Here is a 21082-nt window from a genome sequence, read left to right on the forward strand (position 1 = left end):
AAATAAGAAGTTCTCATGAAGAGAAATATCTTTTAGTCCAGCCCATAGATTAGATAACTGAGTTAAAAGCAAATCCACAACCAAACTCTAATTTAGGACGTAAAAGCAGAGCAGCTCTATGACTTTATAGTGTCAGAACTGCAGAAACCGTTGTGGCAGTTTCATCATTTCCCATGTAGAGGAATAATTAGTGAGTCCTGACCTTCCCCCATCCACCAACCAGAAGACTCTCCTTCAAAACACTGCAATTAAGAGTCCTACAGAGAAAAGCTTTTTAGCTGAGCTATTCTTCAGTGGTGATTTATCATGCCTAGCGAACCCCTGAAGTATGGAAACGTCTGTATTTCTGCCAGGAGCCTACTATAAAAATCAGAATCTTTCCATAATCCAAAACAAGAACAGGTAGAGCAGAATGTTCCTAACAAGAGTACCCTGGCACACAGCCCTCCCTCAAAATAAGCGAAACTCTTCAGATTAACAGAAGTTTCTATTTCAGTTGTAACACCGCTGACCCTAGAGAACTAAAGCTGTGTGGAGCAAGCAGGCTGACTGGCTGGTTTGGGGCTGGGGAAGAGGCACAGCCTCCACGGGCAAGATGACTGAATCTTTGTATTCTCTCTTCTACTCTGGCCCACAGCAAAAAGCAACAAAAATGTTTTCTCAAAGGCAGAGATTGCCAGATAGGGAAACTCTGCATAATCTGAGAGATGATCAGATAGGAAACATTTCGCTTTGCTGAGTACAAAAATTTCATCAAGCTGACTAGAGTTGGTTTCCTCAACTTCTACCCGCTGGCCTTCCCTTTCGGGGTGATTCAATCTATTGTAATATAGGAGAAAAATTACCCTTACTCCTTGATATTTTCCATTTCATTTCCTTCCATCCTTCCTTTACTTCTTCAGCCTCAACGAGGTAGACTATGCAACTTCAATAGCAGTTGCGTGTATTCACAGAAACGTACTGTACGTCTGAAAACCCGTACCAAAGGCTGAAGATAAGCCAGTCACTAAGCTTTCACATTTCTGTAAAGTTCCCTCTACTCACGCAAAGCTTCAGCATATGAAACAATAGTACTGTAGTTTACATCGCCAAGACTTGGTATTTTTGCTGAGGTGAAGGGAAATAAAATTGGAGCACAGGCAATCCTTTTCTCATTGTCTTGACATAACCGACTAAGACACTTGAATTGCTTGTTGTTTTTGTTTAGTTACTGTAAAACTCAAAATGCTGTCCACATGACTGCTTAAGAAAGAAGTTGGAGGGACCTCCATCAACCACATACCAGTTCTATTGCCATAAAATAATGAAAGCAAGTTTACTGTGCCATTCCAAACGAGTTGCACTCTCCATTTCATCCTAGACAAATACCATTCTTGTTCATTACTCTTGATTTTTCTTCTCATTATTTGTACAATAAAATCCCCCAAGATTACTCCTAAGAGGGTTATTCAATTCATTAATGAATTCCAGGCAAGGAGCTGTTGAGGAGTCTTCATTAGCCTTTACACATAGGTGGCATGGACAATATGTATACACAGTGGCCTCAACCCAAAACACCTATCCTACAAGTTGGTAGGATATGAAATATGCCATAAACATGTTAGTGGTCTGAGAACCACACATAGAGAACACTGACCCCTGGCTATTCTGATTATTAGCACTAGCTCCAATTTGGGCTTGGAATGACCACGGAGGTAGAAATGGAATCAATTTTTTAGAAGAGAAGTGACAGGCATTAGGAAAAAACACCTCAGAAAACTCCCACTGATGAATCGATGCACCAAGCTAAGCCACCTATTAACTGAGAAATATCGTATTCTGCTCATTCAGAAGTCACATAATTGTCTAGCTGTAAACAGTAAAGTTGCAAATACCAATGTATTCTCGAACATGGGTATTCTGTTTAACCAGATGAGTCAAATCAAACCATTTAGAAATACCAGTACTTTACCATCATATATATTGACACCTATACATGAACATATGTAAATATGTGCAAACCTATTAAACTTGTATATAAAACAGCAGATGGACAGATACCACTTTCTACACTGTGGTCTTCTTCATTCCATCTTTCTGGTCAATGAAACTACTCTAAAATCCTTGACCTAGCTGTGTCACCAAAGTTCTGGTCATAGGAGTGGAAGAAAAGAATTTTTTAACTTCTTCCTCTCACGCAACAGCCACCAGTGGAACAGTGTCAGGCTGGACAACTTCATGTGTTTTTTTTTTTTTTTTTTTTTTTTTTTTTTTTTTTTTTTTTTAGCATTTATCAGATCACTGGACAAAGCTATAGACTACTTTAAGGAAGAATAATACCATATTATAAGCTAGACTTAAAATAAAAAATGTGTTGAATTCATTCAATTTCTAGGTTGGAAATCTGCAGCAGCAGATCTCTCAAGCCAGGACAACATGCAAGTAATGATCTACTACTATTCGTTACAGTCATGAAGGGTTGACCACGACTTGATGCTCATCAACCACTTCAGAAGTGGCAGTAGTTCTCTGGAGTCAGTGATGGATTCTATAGGTGCATTTGGTTATGGACAAGGACCAGTCAAAAGGCTCAACTGAAAAGCCTCAAATGGAAGAGGCCAGAGATGCTGAAATATACCCAGGGAGAGGAGGCATCTACTGGTGTGGTAAAAGCATACTGGCACTTACAGAAGTCTGGGATGTAGCAATACTCCTGTTTTCTTTCCTGTGATTTAATAGTGAACTTCAGTTTCCATGGTTGCTCCTCTGGCACAATTCACCCAGCAATAAATTTACGGGAAATGGTAAATATTTATTTTAAAAGGAAACATCTACGAACTGTAAAGTCCATGAAATCCTGGGCCAGCTCTTCAGCTGGTATAAATTAGTGTGGTTCCACTGTCTCCTGTACAGCTCTACAGATGGGCTCCTTCTCAAGGTTACATTTTACTTCAAAGCACAAGGGTGTTTGGTGTTTTTTTTTTTCCAATCCTAATGAACTGTACACTTTAGAGCATGTCATTGGCTATTTTTCTTTTTTCTTTTTTTTTTTTTCCAAAAACTTTTTTAAAATACAATTTTGGCTTGTTCCTAAGGCTTACACGAACTATGGCAAAGTTCTGCGGTCTTGCAAAGCTCCATTTCAATTGCGACTAAACCTTCAGTTAGCCTCTGTTTAGGTAAAAGAGGACATATTTTTAAATGCCAAGTTTAGCCAGTTAAATAAGTTGTAGAATTGAACATGAATATGATTTACTGCATACTTGTGTCTTGTCCTATAAACGTGCCATACTGCTTGTTAAACTCTGAAAGTCTTTAAGTTGTCTTACGGGCACACACGCAATATAAGTATGTTGCTGAAGATTCACTCAGATGAGGCAATCTTTTGAAAACATATTTGGAAAAGTGACAGGATGCAAGCAATACCCAAGGATACACAGACAAGCATGTTGTTTGACACTGACTCCCATGACAGTCACCTCATGACATAAGCCAGTAACCTTACGTGTAGGGAAATATAGAGGAAATAATCCACTGTAACTGGGAGAAATAGTTTGAGTCAATACAATTACATGTATTAAAGTTGACTGAAATGTTCTGTACTTAGGAGAAATTAAATGACTAAATATAAAAGGACAAATAATCAGCTATGCAACAATACTGCAGAAAAGAAATAGGAGTTACAGTATATAACAATTGCATCCCTCTAGAATGTGACACTAAGGAAAAAACAAATGTCATTCAGGAATGCATTCTGAGTGTCACATATAAAACAATGTAATTAGTCCACCCTACTCAGCACAAGAGTAAGGCCTCACATGAAGCACTGCATCCAGCTCTAGCACCTCTCTAAAAGAGATTGACAGCCCCAAAAGAGGCCAGGAGAGATCATCAAGACAAACCAGATTTACCACAGAGAACCTATAAGAACCTACGAGAGGAAAGTTGAAGTAGTAGAGTTTGTTTAGTCTAGAAAATAGAAGGCTGAGAGGAGACATTGCAAGTCTTCAAATATGTAAAGACAGTTATAAACAGGACATAGACTGGGGGGCAATAACATGCCTAATTTTTAGCCAAGCAAAATCCTGACTCTTTCCATTGATTGTTTTATTTATTTTTAAAAGCTACCTATAATACTAAACAGACACTAGAAGGAACACAGTAAGCGACTGTCAGATCTGCCACAGGACGTTTCAGAACAGACGAGCAAATACCACTCGGGTACAGGCACACTTGATTTTACTGCAGAGCTGGAGCACAGACTCTGCTGTTCACTTACAGATGCAATTCCAAAAACAGATAATGTATGCTGTAAACTTATCACAATTTTAAATGCTGGTCTTTAAACAGAGTTAAAACCAGGTGTATCTACTCCGCAAAATTATGGCTCAAAATTGTCTAATGATAGTGTAAAGTAGTTTTAGACTAAGGAGCAAACAAAAACCTAGCGATTCTCCCAGGAAGAAAACACGAAACAAACAACCAGACTCTCAGAGTATCTTTCATGTTATCCCATGCACTTTCCCTCCTCTCTCTCTGTTTTTATTTTTTCTGTTAAGCCACATCAAATTCACGATATCGAAAGATAAATAAATCACACTGGACATTTGATAAATACCTCCACTCTAAGTTTATATTTAGAAAACTTGATAGAGTTACTCCAGCGTCTGCTTTTTGGTAGTGCATACAGCAGAATGGTAGGAAACACCAACTACGTTGCACCTTTTCATGTAAGGTTATGGATTTGTCAAGGCAAATTATGTAAACTTGTTTTATCATTGGTCTGACTTGCAGAGAAAGCTGTCAGTCAGCAAGGACGGAGAGCAACTGTGGGCTGTCAGCACATGTGGGCACACAGGCAGCCTTCTAAACACCAAGTGCAATCTGCTCTTTGCTTCGCACCTCACCGAGATGAAGCACTTGTACATTTTTAAAAGGGGGAATGACCTAAATTTGTGATGTTTTCACATTCTCTGTTGAGCCAATCACTTTTATTTAAGAGTGAAAACCCCTTTTCCGCTTTCGCAGTTCTTTTAATCTGAGGAACTTTTGCACGGTCTTATCAAGTCACCACTTCAAAAGTAAACATTAGGCTCACTCAATTTTCTGAAGAAAAAGAAAACCGAAAACAGAGCTAAAAACACACTGGGTACTAAACAGAAGTCAAAGTGACTGTTCTAGAAAGTCAAACCCCAGAATTTTTTTCTAAACCTACACAAACACAATTTCAGTCATGAAGAAAGTTACGACTGCCACAAAAAAACTCTTAACTTACAGCAATCTGTCGCAGGGGACGACCGTTTCATTCTATAAAACCACTTCCCAGCTTTCCGACATCCACACGCTGTTCAGAGTCATCTATCCATCGCAGGACCTCCGCTGATTTCTGATATTCCGGAGCGTGCTGCTAACGCTGCTGCTGCCCCCAGTGCGACCAGCCGGCCCCCAGCAGCCGCAGAGCTGGGCGCAGCGCTGGGGCTTTGGCACGGCCAGCAGTAGTTTCGGCTGCTCACACAGAGAAGGTCAATGCCTTTTCAGGATCAATTAAAGTACTTCAGAGTTCTCTGCTGGAAATCACAGTTGCACGCTGCACGTAAAGGACTATGCTCGAGATACCAGGCTTTATTTCTCATTTCTGTGTTATTTAGCGAGCCGCCTGGCTGCTACCAGGTGTTGCAGGGACCGACTGGGCAGTGAGCGCTGTGCAGACAGTGAGTCCAAAAAGCTGCGAATTGCCTTTTTGGAGTTGTATATACTCTCTCTTTCGTAAGATATCAGACACTTCAATTTCAGGACTATTCAGCCTTTAATTACCAAAAGCTATCATCCAAAATGCTAAGACTTACTACAGTAACTGTTGTTTGCTAGCTTCTATCAGCTACCAACATTACCATGACTTTTTAAACACGTGGGAGGGCACTGCAAGTGGCTTTCAGATCCCTTTAAAGGCAGGGTCCACACTGAGCTTTCTGAAAAGCTCCTCGTGAGACTAATTGGCAGCAGACCCTGGCAAGCTTCGCACGCTGCAGCGGTTCAGAGCGACACCAGTAACAAACACAGCCTTCCTCAGAGCTTCACAAGCACGGAGCTGCACAGCAGCCACCTGCCAGATCAGATCTGGAGGCCCGGCTTTCGTGTTACCTCTTCTCAGGCAGCCAAACAATCCCTTGTCTAGTAACTCCTCTTGCCTGGCTACCAAAATGAACAAAACCACGGAGTAAAAATGCTATTTTAGGCCCAAAAGATTCATTTACCAGCATTGGGATGGCACTGTTTTCTCCCGCTGTTAAATGAAAATTTTATAATATGGTTATGGTCTCTAGCTTGAAATCATGTTGATATGAATTGGGGACAATAAAATCAGTTTATTTAAACTTTTTTTTTCCCTGAAGGGCAATAGCAATTTGAAATGAGTTCCCATCAGACCAGGTTGGTTATTAACATGCCTGCAAAGAAATGTTTGCGCTGCAGCTGGCAACCTGACCACCACTGAACAGGAACAGCCAGGGGGGTTATTTGCTTTAAACATCACACTTGTAATACCATAACAAAGCAGTCAAACCTTTCATTGTGGTCAGTGTCGTGTGATCATCTCAACCCTTAAACACCACAAAGAATGGCTTTTACTTTGGCCAGGAAACAAGGAAGAGTAGGAGAAGAAGCAGTGCTGAGCCCTGGAATAGGCTGACCATGTGTGTGAATGGATGGATGCATGCATAGATAGATAGATGGATAATCACTTGTAACTTTGGCCATCCCAGTAACCTTTCACCAGCTCTGACTGTAGCTGTCTGGATGAACCCAACATCTTAGCTCCCCTGCCACAGCTGTGACAATAACTGGCCCTGTACCTGCTGCCAGAAAAGTCCTTCAGTTGCAAATTCAGCCTCTACACTGAATGCTACTATAAATGGGTATAAAAAAAAATATGTTAACTTCTTAACAGGAATCTCTATCATGTTTTACAAGTCTCAGCTCTTTTTTTTTTTACCACATTTTTTTCATTCTTATACTATTATTAGGCAGAAAGGAGAGAGTCTGCTTTTTGTCCCTGTTTATTATTATTAATTTATTGAGAGTGAAAAAACTGTGTGAGGTTAAGCAGAACACAAGGTTTCTGGTGGCGAAGACATGCAACATCAGAAGACAGAACAACTGCCCAGCCTGTCCTTGATACAGGAGCCAACCCCAGTCAGTTTGAGCATCAAATATTTCACCCGGTTTTATGTGCAGCTACAGAAGAGGGCTTGTCCTCCATTGTCATGCTCTTAAATAAAAGATTTTTAATTCAAGAAAACTACTAGGATCATCTGAGTTGACCTTAAATGTATTAAGCCAAAGAATTTCATTCAGTAATTTGAGCCAAATCTTTAACCTCTGCCTGAACATCAGCTCTTGGTAGATATCAAATTTGGACTCATTATGTCTAATTTAATCCCTTTCAACAGCTAATCACCCATGTTCTTAAAAACTTAATCTAGTTTGCTGTCTGAATTGGGCTAGTTTCAAATTTCAAACAAATGGATACTCATATGAAGTCTACTGAGGTAATAAAGAATCCTTATTAATATAAATCTCACTCCGTACAGATATCTTGTAAGTAACAAGGAAGTAACCTTTTTAAACAAAGAACATAAATTTATCTTTTAAATACCTAACTGCAAAGGAAGTTTTCCAAACCTCTAATTATGCTGTACCCTTCTCCTCATTGTCTTATGCACGTCCCTTTCTTCAACGTCCATTTGAATGCTGCCGAAAACTTCAGCCTTCAAGATACTACCCCTGACATGAAAGGTAAGAACCCTGCGTTTTGATTTCACTATGCACATCTCATCTTGTTCCTGGTAAGGACTTAGAACGCAACAATCTCAAAGTCAGTATTTTTAAATTGACTTCGGTTAATTTGTGGTTGACTTAATCCAAATCTGCTGCTTTTGAATAACCTTAAGCAACCCTGAGTTTGAGAAAAGCTCAGTATCACACTGAGCCAAGAATGTATTCCCAGGTGCTTTTTATATCAACGCAGGATTTAACATGACTCCTCCAGGAGTCAGTACCAGGTGGGTTTTCATATTCCTAGCTGTGAACACTTCTTTGCAGCTATATGAATTTAACTTTGGAGAGTCATTCCTACTGAAGCTATGATGAGATATGTCATGCCCTCTTGAACTGTACCGACAAATATAACTGCCTACATACAAAGCGCACACATTTTTAGCACACATTTGGTGTACGTAACCATACACCAGTAAGAAATGTTTTCAGCAGAGTGGAGGTTTCCATGCCAACATTTTAGTAACTTGGTAGTCAGTCCTATTTTGATACTACAACGTGAAAAAGATATACAAAGAAATTCCTTACCTGTCCTTTGAGATATGCTAATATCTCTTCCTGTTTAGCTAGATAATACTTAATGAAATATTAACATTTAATCTCATGTAAAATGAGATAATATTTAAAAGTATCAAAGTGTGGTAATGTCATACTTGCCAGAGCTCATAGCTGGACTAAAGTAACGTCAGCCCCTTGGTGCTGACTCCACAGAGGTTTGATGCACACAAAATTGGCATTGCCATGAGAATCTCTGATTCTCTGAGATCTGTGGATCCTGGTACTCCCCTGTATATCAGTGCTACCCTCTGTATGGTAACTATTTTAGCTGTGTCAGCGGGGTAAATATGCCTGTAACGAGTAGAACATGGTCTAGTTTGGACCATCACGGTATTACATTGCAATATACAAAGCTTTACACAACAACCCACCAGAATTGAGCATCAGCATAGAACAAGGGAAAAGATGGAACATTTAAATAAGAAAGTCATTTAGGACAGCAACAAAATATTAAAGATTTGTTCTTACCAGGTAAAACTATCAATCACAAAGCACACTTCAGTTTTGCTTTGCCTCTGCTCCCTAACAGAGTCCCTTAAAGAAGTCACTGACACTATTTTTAATACCCTACAAAACTAACCATTTCTAACAATTGTAGAAATCACATACAAGTCCAGGTTATAAGAGACCTCTGGAGATCCTCTGTTCCAACCTTCAGATGAAAGCAGGGTCTTAGATTAGTTTAACCAGGGCTCTGTCAAGGCAAGTCGTGAATACCTTCAACAAAGGGAGATTCCGCCACTTCCCTGGACAAACTTTTCCAATATTTAATTATTCTTGTAGGGAAGAACTTTATTCCTATTGCCAGACAGAAATTCCCCTAAAGGAACTTGTGCCACATGCCTTATGTCCTTCACCATGCATTCTTGTGAATACAGCAACCAGCCTTTACATACTAAAAGACGGTGATTAAAAACATACTGCATTTCAAAAGGCATTACCTAAACTTTGAAAGAAATAAAAGGAATGCAACATCAACCAAAGGAACACACACTTCTCTTACTTTCCTGTAAATACAGGATATCCATACCTGGAAACTGAGACACGCGGAGCTCAGATTATAGCTGAGTCAGCAGGATCTGATTTCAGAACCCTCTGATGAGACTCATATCAGTAAGTTCGCAAGAATATGGCTATTAAAACATTTATTTCATTTCAGTGCACGAATACGTATGCATGAATTCTCTTTTTCTTAATACTTCCTGTTTATGAGAAACCTGACATTATTAGCACTGCCTTCTTCACAAATCTGAAAAATAAACATTTCCTTTGATCTCATGTGGAAATGGTCCAAGTTTGGTAGTGCCTTTTCTCTACTGATATTTTATCTAAAATGCAATCCAAAGGGAAATGTGTCATTTTTCCCACGGACTTCTACTGCCCTCTGTAGGATTATTTTAAATAAAATATTAGGAATAAAATAGAAAATAAACCTAAGCATGTAAGCCTACCAGTCACATTACTGTATCACATCATAAACATACTGGAGATGACATTAAGTTGGCATTTCCTATAGCTTCATAATTTTAGGGATTTTACGGACTGGGGATGCAAGTCAGAGAGTAATAAACAGAATATTCCCATACAATGCTACCAGACTCTTGATAACGCAAAATGAAAACCAAGTGCCTGAAGATCAGTGAAGACAGTGGATACCTGCGGGTGTTCAGAGCTGGTCAAGAATACCCACCATTTTGCAGTACAGCAGACTGCTTTTAAAGCCTGTATCAAAGGACTGTCAATTTTGCATAGCTGTGCAAATCACTGGAACAGATTAATGAGAAAGTCCACTGTATCGAGCTCTTTACTGAAGTTGCGTGCTTCAGTTTAAGTTTCATGCTTGATTCTACCTAGGACACAGTTTGGCTCCTTCCTGCCATGGACAAAAAGTAGTTTTTTTTTATTCTAAATTGCACAAGCAAATAAAGTTTTGGGTATTTCTTATTTGGTGAGCATTTTAGAGAATTAGGAGGATATGGCTATGGGAAGCCTCAAGATGACTATTAACATATAATTCACATAGAGGCATAGAAATGCAAAGCTCATGTGATGGTTAACATTCCCTGGAAATGTTTATGATAATTAAGATGAGTTCAGTGGTGACCTTGGGCAGTGGCTGATGCTTTTCATGTTACAGGATGTTTGTGGTGTTAAAGGCTGTTAAAGGCCAAAAAGGTAAGCCAAAGGTATACTTACATATGCATAGACTAAATAACTTGGACTATTCAGAAGTGAATTAAAAGGCTTCAGTTGTATGACGGGATCATGATGACATCAAAAACCACAAGCCTGTGTGGATCATTACTTCCCCACAATCCAAAAATGCAATTAGATTCTAATTTTTTTAATCTATTTGTAATTTTATATGAATAAAAGCCTATAACATCAATTACACACAAAAATACCCTGCCTAGAAGGCTACAGCAATTACAAATGGCTAATTACTGAAAATAAAAGCATTTTCCATATCATGTTGCCATTTTATGGCACATGGAACGTGGACACTGAAATTCCCATGAGTGTGAAGGAAATTTTCCATACAAACTGTGGGGGCTAGCTCCAAAAAGCAAGTTTAAGCTATCATGCCCTAACCTCAAAGAAAGTGTCTAGAGGATGGAAATGGGTGTCTAAATCATCCTTGCTAGAGAAGATGAGTCTTCTCTTCAACTTGAAACTGGTGTCAGAGAGCTTGTGAAGACTAAGAAAGCAAAACAAAATACTGAAGAGAAGATCATCCCTTAAATCAAGATTTGAGTACAAAATCTTGGGACAGCAACAAGGCAGCCTATCTTGACCTAAGGGTCTGTAGTATGTCCTTGGAAAAGTAAAACAGGCCCACACCTTGCAAGTGAGTTATAGGAAGCTATTCTTATTTTACATTGCATTTATGTATACAAGTCTGAGCACTAACCCAAAACATGGGAAATACCCAGGCTTTGCACCCTCCTCAACAACAGTCAGCTCAAACACATCCTCCCAGGCTTCCATGCTATAAGCTGTGGGGAAGTGATAATTGCATTGACATCAGCAGGAAGCTATCCCACTTCATTAAAAAGAAAAAAAAAAGATATGCAAAGTCCATGGAAACACAGAAGAGTACCACCATTCTGTGGAACAAAATGGTTCGAAGACAGGAAATTTGAGTTAAAACAGGAAATATGAGTTCTTCTCCTAGATGGTTCCTTAGTTCCTGTGTCTGACTGACAGCCCTCCAAATTGTTTGAAAGCCCAAGACCCCCACCTGCTAAATGGCAGCCCTACCCAAGGGCCACAGATAACCATTTCTTTCACTCATCTCTTGTGATCACTGTTGGAATTCTAAGCATCTAGAGAAGTTCCAATTTGTAAACATAGTTGCTCGTGGACTTCTAAGTACTTAAGGTGTTAAGTGGAAGCCTTGAAGATCTCACCCCTGCATTTATACACCCAAAGCACACAGTGATTCCTGAAGATCTTCTATAGATCTGGACCTCACTCCATGATAGACAAATTATACCACCACATGAAAAGCATGCAGTTCCTTAACACATCTAGACACACCAGAGTTACAATACTGAATCAGTTAGTATAAAGTCTGTAACAGGTGCTGAAATGAACAGGAAATTACATGTGTAATCCTAACACATTCTAATTTCATAAATCATTGTAAATTATGCATTTCAGCAGATGTATATTCTAATGACTTCTACCATACTGATTTTTATTTTCATTTTCGAATGCCTTGAGATTTCTAGATTTGACAGATTTCCAGAAGTGAATAGCCAAAAGTTTAGACAGACTGATTGAATGCTGCAAGATTTCAACAGGTTTCTAAATAAACAAGCAAACAAAATCAGTCCCCCTATCATTTTACACGCATAAAACTTAAGCATCAACTGTCAGCAGCTGTCAATTAGTTCTACAGCTCAAGAGAAAGACCACACGTATACTGTAAATGCTATTTTCATAAAGCTCCACAAAATCCAAGAAGAACAATAGCGTACCAATATTGTATTATTTTAAATTACCTGTTAGCATTCAATTATTGAATATTACATGGAAAATTAAACCATATGAAAATCGAATGAGTCTGTCATTAGGCATGACAAGGATCCTGAGGTGTGAATTTTTCTTCTTTCTTATTTGCACACAACAAATAAATCTTATTTGTCCAAATGTTGTAGTGTGCACACAACCAGAAGGACTTTAAAAAATAAATAAATCTACATCTACTTAAGTGTCTGTGAATAGTTCATTTTCTCAGAAATCCTACTTGATGTCTGTTACGTTTTTCCTATGTGTTAAAGCAACGGTAGTTATATTTAATCATGTCACAGAATTTTTCTCTGAATCAATCCATTATTGCTTGTAAGAGAAAGCTGAACTTAGCTTTGCAAAAAAAGTTTTAGTTTAACTGCAAAATCTCCAAAAGTCTGTTACATATAGCATCTCCCACAACTTCTTTTTTCTTCTGAAAAGAAAGAAGTCAAAAAAGTGCTTTCAAAACATGCTCATTATCTACACTGGCCTGCGTACTCTTGGGTGAAGGGCAGACCCACAGTTTTCATCAACCCTTGTATTTACATCCTTCTATCTAGGAAACGGCCCGAGTACACCAACTGCTTCTTCCTCTGTGCCCAGAGCCGATCACAGGAGACTTCAGAAGCACACTGGGAGCTACAGTCAGCTTTATTTCTGTGACTTGGACTTCACGCTCCAATTTCTTTCAATGTTTGCAAATGTCATCTGGCAAAATCAATTCAATTCCCAACGTTCAGGATAAGCAAAGCCCTGCAACATTCCAAGTCTTTATGACAGGGAATATCTCCTTATGTCTACTCCTTTGCTAAAAGTACACATATATCTCAACATACACACTTGCTTGCATGCATCCAAGAATCTTTTATTGTTATACAACAGCATAATAGTTTTAGATGTTACATAAATGCTTTCTAGATTTCTTTAAAACCAGTGGTCTCATCATTAATTGACTAGTGGAATATTAAAAAAAAATAGGTTATTTATTTTCTAGTAGCTAGCTATTCCTCCATGCTCCATTTACTGTCCTTTTCATTTCTGATGTATTCTGTTTCAATTAATGCACTTTCTTTGCCACAAGACAGACAACTGACTAACAAGACAGTTCGCATTTGGAGAGAAAGGCCACAGATTATTTAAAGGCTGCAAATTACATCCTACTTTGTAAGAAACTATTCAAATGTAACACACCAAAGGCTACCTTCTATCATGAAGTGATCACTCATGCCAAAACAGTCTGCCAAAACAGTCAGATTTCTTTTTCTCCCATTTCCTTCTCCAAAAACACGTAACAGAGCTAGTACTGTGTAAAGGGATCAAAATTTACCACAAGAGAGCTGACTGACACACAACATGGTCGTGTAAATCTCATTTCCTTAGGCAAACTTCAGGATATGGGTCAGGAAACTTGAATTGTCTTAGCAATTTGACAATAAACTTGTCTGGCAATGTTACAATTAATGTAAAATAAGCCAAAAATTTGTCAGACCAACTGGTTTTGTTTCCCATGGATACAAACCAACTTTATGTCATGACTGTGTTTTTAAGTAAAGGTCAAGTTCAACTTACATAAGCCCTTTTTTTTGGAAGGCCATAATTTATGACTTTTTTTTTTTTTTTTCCCAGAACCAAAGTTCTGAGTATTTTATGCAACATATAAAGGCCATGAACCTCAAAAACAAAACAAAAAAAACAACTAGAACTTCTTTCAGGCATTTGCAACACTGAGAGGAAGCAGATTATCGTGTATGCTTCTTCAGTAACCACTTTATCTTACTGAAGAGATGGATTACAATGAGGAATGAGTGTTGCAGAGCTGTCTGCCTAAACAGTTGATAGTCAAGCTTCCCAGTCGACAAATGACTGTTATTTCTCTGTATGTGAGAGAGAGGAACTAGGCAGAAGACCAACAGCAAGATTTTTCTCTGAAAACGAAGAGAAGAAAGTCAAGGCTGAAACCAGCACTTGACTTGCCTTATTTAGTCATCTTGGTAAGCTGAGGGGAAGCCAAGAGAGTTCAAGTTCTCTCTTGATGGCAGCTGCTGACTTACCACCCACCTGTACACAGGTACCAATCGCCCAGCCAACCGATGCACGCCTGGGCCGGGCCGCACCGCTCGCCGTGCCTCACCCGTCCAGGAGCCAGGGGACACCAGCACAAGGCCTTGTATTGACGAGGGGGACCGGGGAAATATCACACAGGAAAATAAGGCTCCATCAATTCTAATACCCTCACTTCTATGGTTTGGGCTGTAATTGCTAGATAGGGTAATAATCCAAAATTAAATTCAGGCATAGGGCATGAGGGTCTGGAGAAGGAAAAACACATTTTCCTGAAAAGAAACAGGCACGAGAACTACAGGCAAATTGAGTCAGCCCGGTGTTTTTCTCTCGTTCAAAATACTCACCACTGTTAAGAAGTTACGCACATACAACACGGAGACTTAAGCCTAAAGGCACACTGCCAAGTGGCTGCAAGAAGACAGTATTGAAACACAGTATGGATCTATCTTTGTAAGGGCAACGACTTCGTTAAGGGTACGGAATTAGCTGCCAGCCTAAGCCAACAATGTGACCGTAGCAGACTAGAATAATCTACTCAGTTTTCACCAGTCATGTCCTCCAAAACTCTGCTGGTTAATGCTGCATTATAGTGCTCAGAGCTACAAACTCGAGCTAATGAATTCTGTCAGATTACTAACTTAGTGAATAGACACAAAGTCAGTAAATGCCATTCAAAAAGCAGCACTACAGACAGAACACAGTACTTGCCATTTCTGATGCATTGCCATAGACACGGTTTCTCGGCAGCATTTATAAAAATACATCATGTTCCTGCCTTCAAACCCTATACTACATGATTCTTGAAATAAAATTTAAATAATGTGTTTTAAGCACCTTTGACAATAGTGGAGGAAAGGAAAATAAATGGTGCTATTTATCATATAAAAACATCGAAGAACTCTTCAGTGGTCATTTTCCATTCCTGTCAAACTACTCAACAAAATGCCTTATTGTTGGATTAATTTTCTACTCCCCTTTGCCTGTGTCTGACACAAAATGAAAAAGCCTGTTTCACCAGCGCCAGTTTTTCTTGAAGCTATTCTTTTGTGTGTACCTTCAGGACAGCAAGTCATAACCTCAGTTCTAGTAAAGAAGGATTTTAGCTTTTTCAAGAAAAGCCAGCTGCTTCTTATATTGTAAATGTCATCTTTACAGCATTCAAGGACCAAGTATCTTCCTCCTGAAAGGAAACTCCCTAAAACAGAGCAAGCCTTCAGAGGTCCCAACAGACCAATGCCATTTAGACCCCACCACATGGTGTCCTTTCCTTGTCCTTGACTGGCATACCAGGCTGAACAATCAGAGAAACAGAGGCTGCAAGTACTACCGAAGACTTACTTAAGAAATTAAATTTCTGTTTATAATTTACAGTTAGTTTTTATTTCTTTCAGTCTCGAACAAAAACAATTTCTGTTAACTGTTGCAACAGAACCCAGGCCAGCTATAGTCTGCTGATATTTTAAGAGACTCTGGTGTAGGGGGTATCTACCCCCATTAGCTGGGAAGAGCCTGTGCATGGCTCATGCCAATGAACAGGAGGGCTGCCTCAGGAGCATCTTCAAACAGAATAACAAATCAGGTAAGAATATCACCAAAATCCCTTTTCAGGTTTAAAAGCATCTAGGGCTCTTCATGCCACGTCTCTTTTGAAACAGACAGTCCTTTGGGGCTCAAATCCTTCTGTTATATTTTCGAAATTTATTTAGGGTTTCTTTGTTTTTATTCAGGCTTAATACCAAGATATGATAGTTGTTTTGAGGTTCATGGCCATTTTGAAACATAATGTAGATTGCTAATAAGTTTTTTTGTTAAAAAAAGGAAAAGCTAAACACATCCAGGCCGTTTATGAAGCTTTCTCACTTGAACATTAACACTTTTCTTCTTTTAGCAGATTTGAATACACTTTTTCTTTTTAGTATCAAGCCAATAAAATACTGTCTGTGACGTTTTGTAAAAGCTCGTTCTGAGGGAGATGAGCAATAAATCATCCTGCTCATCCTGAAATAAAAAGATCCCTTGATAGTATCAATACTAAGTATTCTGCAAGGACACAGTTACAAGTTATCATTTGGTTTCATGGCTGAGAAATGACTACGTTTTACTGAAATCAGACAGTAAATCTTAAAAGAAAAAAGTTACCACAAAAAAAAATCGAAGTTGTAAATGCTGTAAAGCAATCAAGCTTGTGGAGTCAGATTTACAAAGGACGAGTTATTTTGGGGAGAAGGAAGAGATGTAAACCACACTGCTGTCAGCACCAGTAGCTTTTGCTTGGTGAGAGGGATGGTTAAGACAATGATAGAGCCAATATGTTGAAGTGAGAGCAAAAATATTAAAGAATTAACAAGAAAGGAGGACTTATAGAATCTAGGAGAAAAAGAAAGACTGCTCACACTGTAAGCCAACTACCATTTTTAATGACTATAATCTAAATTTCTATAAACTGTCAAATTTAATTCTGCCAAGGAGCTAAGTTACTGTTATTTACTTACAACGGTAACTAAAAACAGTGAATTTATTTTTTTCTACATTATGCTAAGAAGGACAACTAAACCTAAATGACAATATGAAGGATGTCCAGGCAAACATTCCTTCACTAATCTGCTTTTTAGGTATCAGGAGTACTGAACTTTATAAACTGAAGACCTGGTGGGGAAATTTCTTTTTATGGCAAGTTACCTAGAGAAATACAATGGATTCCACAAGTTTAGAAATGATCTGAATATCTATACTGGAGTCAACTTAAATGACAATAGAAATTTTCATTTTATAAAATACTGTCATTGGAGAGTGCTTTGTTCCTAATTGTAGTTCTACAAAAGGCTGATCAAGAAAACATGAAATTAGTAAAACGACTACCATTAATTTAAACTAGATTGAGACTGAAATCCAAAAAAAGATTTTCACTAGGTAGTCACTGAAGCCAGCTCTGATCGGGGGGGGGACTGATTTCCCTTTTGAAAACATGCTTAAATTAAGTATATTTTGGGAAGAACTCAAATGCACCTGCACGCTAAAACTTCATGACTGCTAGTATTTAACCTGTTTTTAACCACCTTTTAATCCTTATTAGTACAGATATATTTAGGTATATGAGAAATGATCATTCATCTACCCTTTCATATATAATTGCCATTATGTGCTGTTATACCTTTTCTTTGCCTACTGCCTGCTGTAGAAATGATATCTTCTACCCAGTGTAGTCACAATAAAAACTTATCAGCCTCAGTCACATGGAAGTGTTTATTAAAAATGTACTTGGAGAACGCACCACTTATTTTACAAGTGTGTAAGAGTAAACATCAAGTTAAAGCTCTATAAGGATTTGTTTTTGCAAAGAGCCCCTTACCACTTTGAGATAGTCTTACAACTTCTGGAACTTAGTGGAAAATGCAATTTCCTCTGAATAAAACCACTATTCAGAAAAACTGAGAATGCAAAAAATTCAAGCACTCACCTTTTTCATTGCTACCTGTTGGTGTTGGGGGGAGAATTCCAGGCTTAGACTTGTCGTAATTGTTAAAGCTCTGGCTGCGTCGATTGTTGGCACTAATAGAACCACGAGTCTTGGTCTCACTGCCTGCAGCGGACACCCTCGTGGTAGGGCCTGGAAGCCTGATGAAAGAATTACAATAAGATTAGATATACAAAGAACAACTCTGAGAAAGCAACTGTGGAATACCATGCGTAAGCTGAAAAGAAAAGGATCGACACTACCAACATATTTTTTTAAGGTCTTTGTCCTTATGAAAGGACAAATCAAAAGATCATCCTAGATGAAAAATACAAGGTAAACCAGTTGAAGTCTGAATTGCTTCACATCAGGGAAAAAAAAAAAAAAAAAAAAGAAGAGAGAACCAAAACCATTTAGTCAGATACTTTAATATCTTTCCATGAGAGTTTTTGGCTCAAAAAATTTCAGGATCCAGTTCTAAAATTCCTGCCTACATTGACTAATAGCAGAATTGGCAAACAGTTGTTTCTAATAGACTCAACAAAGAATATACTTAACTACCTCCCACCGAGTAAGGTGATATAATCAGACCTTCTCTATATAGCTCCTTCTTCCATGATTCAGCTTTCATTATGGTCACTTGCTGTACATCTTGTAAATCAGAAATAGCTGCAGTATATTCAGTGCAGTAATAGCACTGCTGCAAGCTTAAGGCCAAATGAGACACTACTATTCTTAGACCAGATTGCTGAACAGGGCTACACTTATTTTGGAAATAACAATGAGATAGAATACGGCTGCCTTTTTCCTTGTAGGGAAGCACATTACAGCTGTGGTCTGAAAGCTACAAAGCCTAATGGCCAAGCCCAGCAAAACATTAACTGGATTTAATTTGCACCCATAAAAATCACACAAAGCTTATGTTTCCCCTCTTAGGGCAACCGCATTGTCAGTGAGCAGGTATAAGCTTCTAGTTCAAACTGAAAAAGGATGGCAGCAAGCTGTTTCAGGGAAGGACTTTCCAATTTTGCATTTCCTTACTGTAGCCCATATTTAAAAGATTTAGATATTTACCTAGAAAAAAAGGCAGTTCAGATTCTGGAACCAGTAGGCAGGAAAAGATACTTGTTGCATGCTTTTTAGGCAAAAGGGGACTGGTAGAATTTTCTAAAAAGCCTGATGAGTAGGAAGGCCACAGGCATCGCATCTCAGAACAATGTGTGTGCTTGAGTCCTTCAAAGTCAATGTTTATACATGCAGTTGCCATGTCTGCACTGTATTTTGTGCGCCAATGAGCATATTTCCACATTCCAAATTGATGAAATATAAAACATTGAAAGATTTATTAGTTACTCAAAATCCACACAGAAGAGAATTAGTGAAACAGCTCACAGTTTTAAAAAGCAACAAGATCACATTAAGGATTAAAAGATAGGATCAGTTCGTGTCACATACAGTAGCACTGAAGGGGACTTCTCTGTGCTGTCTTTGTATGTTCTGTACAGAAGAATCTCTTTAGCACTGTTCTGTATAAAATAAAATAGTCAATTTGTCTTAAATAACCTGCGCCAATAATAGGCTAAAATGCAGAAGTCCCAGTTACCTGCAAGAATGGGGACGCAACAGACTAAATCACTGCTGTGCCCATGGGAAGAAAAAGAAGCCAGGAAGGAGTCTGGCAGCACTTCCTAAACAAACTGGCTTCTCAAAGACTAGTGAAGAAATAGGAAATAGGGAAAGAAACATGAAGGAAAAGAACAAAAACGTCAGCAGCTGCATGCACATGCTTTCACAGCTCAAAATGGGAAAAAACATCAGGGCATCATTCAACTACAAAAGCAAAAAATCATTCACAAACTCAAATCACCGCAGATCTGTCACAGCACATCATGGTTCTGAGGTTTACTTTGTTGAAGCCTTTTAGACAAGCCCCTCAATTTAGCCAGGAAGAGCATCCTCTTTCAACACTGGGGGGTGCTAGGAAGTTGTACATAGCCGTCACTGCAGGAAAGTGCAAATGGGAACCCCCCAGAGATGCTTCATCCACGGTAGAGGAGACTATGCGGGAAGAAGCAGGGATATTGCAGGGGAAGGAACAACTGCTCTTCGTAACAACTGCCACACTGCTCTTCTGTAGGTCTTGGGGTGCATGGAGACAAGAAAGTTCCCTAAGAGTTCGTTTTGCTTCATAGGAAACAAGCTAGGTTTCTCACGGGTAGGGAAAACACACAAGATACCTCAGCTGTAAGTTTCTACAGAAGGATGAGACACTGCGAGTACTGGCCGAACACTGCAGCGGGGCCACCAGAGCACCCAGTACTAGAGGGGAGCTTCCTAGTGTGTCTGACGGGAGGCAAGGGACGTGTCCCCATGATGGGCAGGAGAAAAGGCTCCCCACACATGCCCACGCAGGCTTTGCAAATCTCGCCTTTTAAAGTAAACGAAGCTACTCAAAGCTTATGACCACTCAAGAAGTGGCAAGTTTTAAACTCAATCAGGACTGTCACTGCCAATAAAAACACAGAGAGAATAAAAAACATATGAGCTAACAAAAACTGTTGAAGAAAGTATAATCTCTCCTACATTTTTTTCCTGTAGTTTAACTGACTGATCTTCTTTTTAGCCCATACTTTTGGTCTTAGGCCAAAATATTTTACAGTGACATTTGTGAAATCTAGGAAAAAAAATCTAGGTGCAGGGAGATGTTCCTGGCTTCTTGCAGCCGGAGACAGGGCACTGAGCTCTCTGTTACTACTCTTCAGCATCTCCTCTAGGCAACTACGAACTGTCAAGTCATAATCATGATCAAGAGAGAACATAAAAAGGAAACAGGGAACATTTTAACAGGGGTTATAGTGCAGACCTTCACTGTTGTCGTAAAAGAAGTAAGACGGGGGAAATAAATCCAAATTATACATAACTAACAATATATACAAACTTGCCAAGCTGAATACAATCATAAATAATGGTACACCAGCTTAGCAAAAATCATACAGAGTAGTTTAATAATGTAGAACTATATAAAACATCCTCATAAAACATTTTTATATATAACTGTAATAAAAGGAAAGTTAAGATTAATAACCACATTAGTAACACTTACAGCAATCCTTATGAGTGCTGAGATGAAATGGCCATAGGGGCTGGCATGCAAACCAAGCTGGGATTCAGGACAAA

General features: G+C 38.9%; 1 protein-coding gene across 1 annotated transcript in view; it reads right to left on the minus strand.

The window, feature by feature from the left end:
- Nucleotides 1-21082, minus strand: part of NAV2 (neuron navigator 2) — a 233111-nt gene that overhangs the window by 116631 nt on the left and 95398 nt on the right. The window contains exon 7 of the mRNA XM_050711116.1: nt 17909-18066. Coding sequence (XP_050567073.1) covers nt 17909-18066 — 158 coding nt within the window. The remainder of the gene's footprint in view (nt 1-17908; nt 18067-21082) is intronic.

The sequence above is a fragment of the Cygnus atratus genome, chromosome 5 (genome assembly GCF_013377495.2).
Source record: "Cygnus atratus isolate AKBS03 ecotype Queensland, Australia chromosome 5, CAtr_DNAZoo_HiC_assembly, whole genome shotgun sequence".
NCBI lineage: Eukaryota > Metazoa > Chordata > Aves > Anseriformes > Anatidae > Cygnus > Cygnus atratus.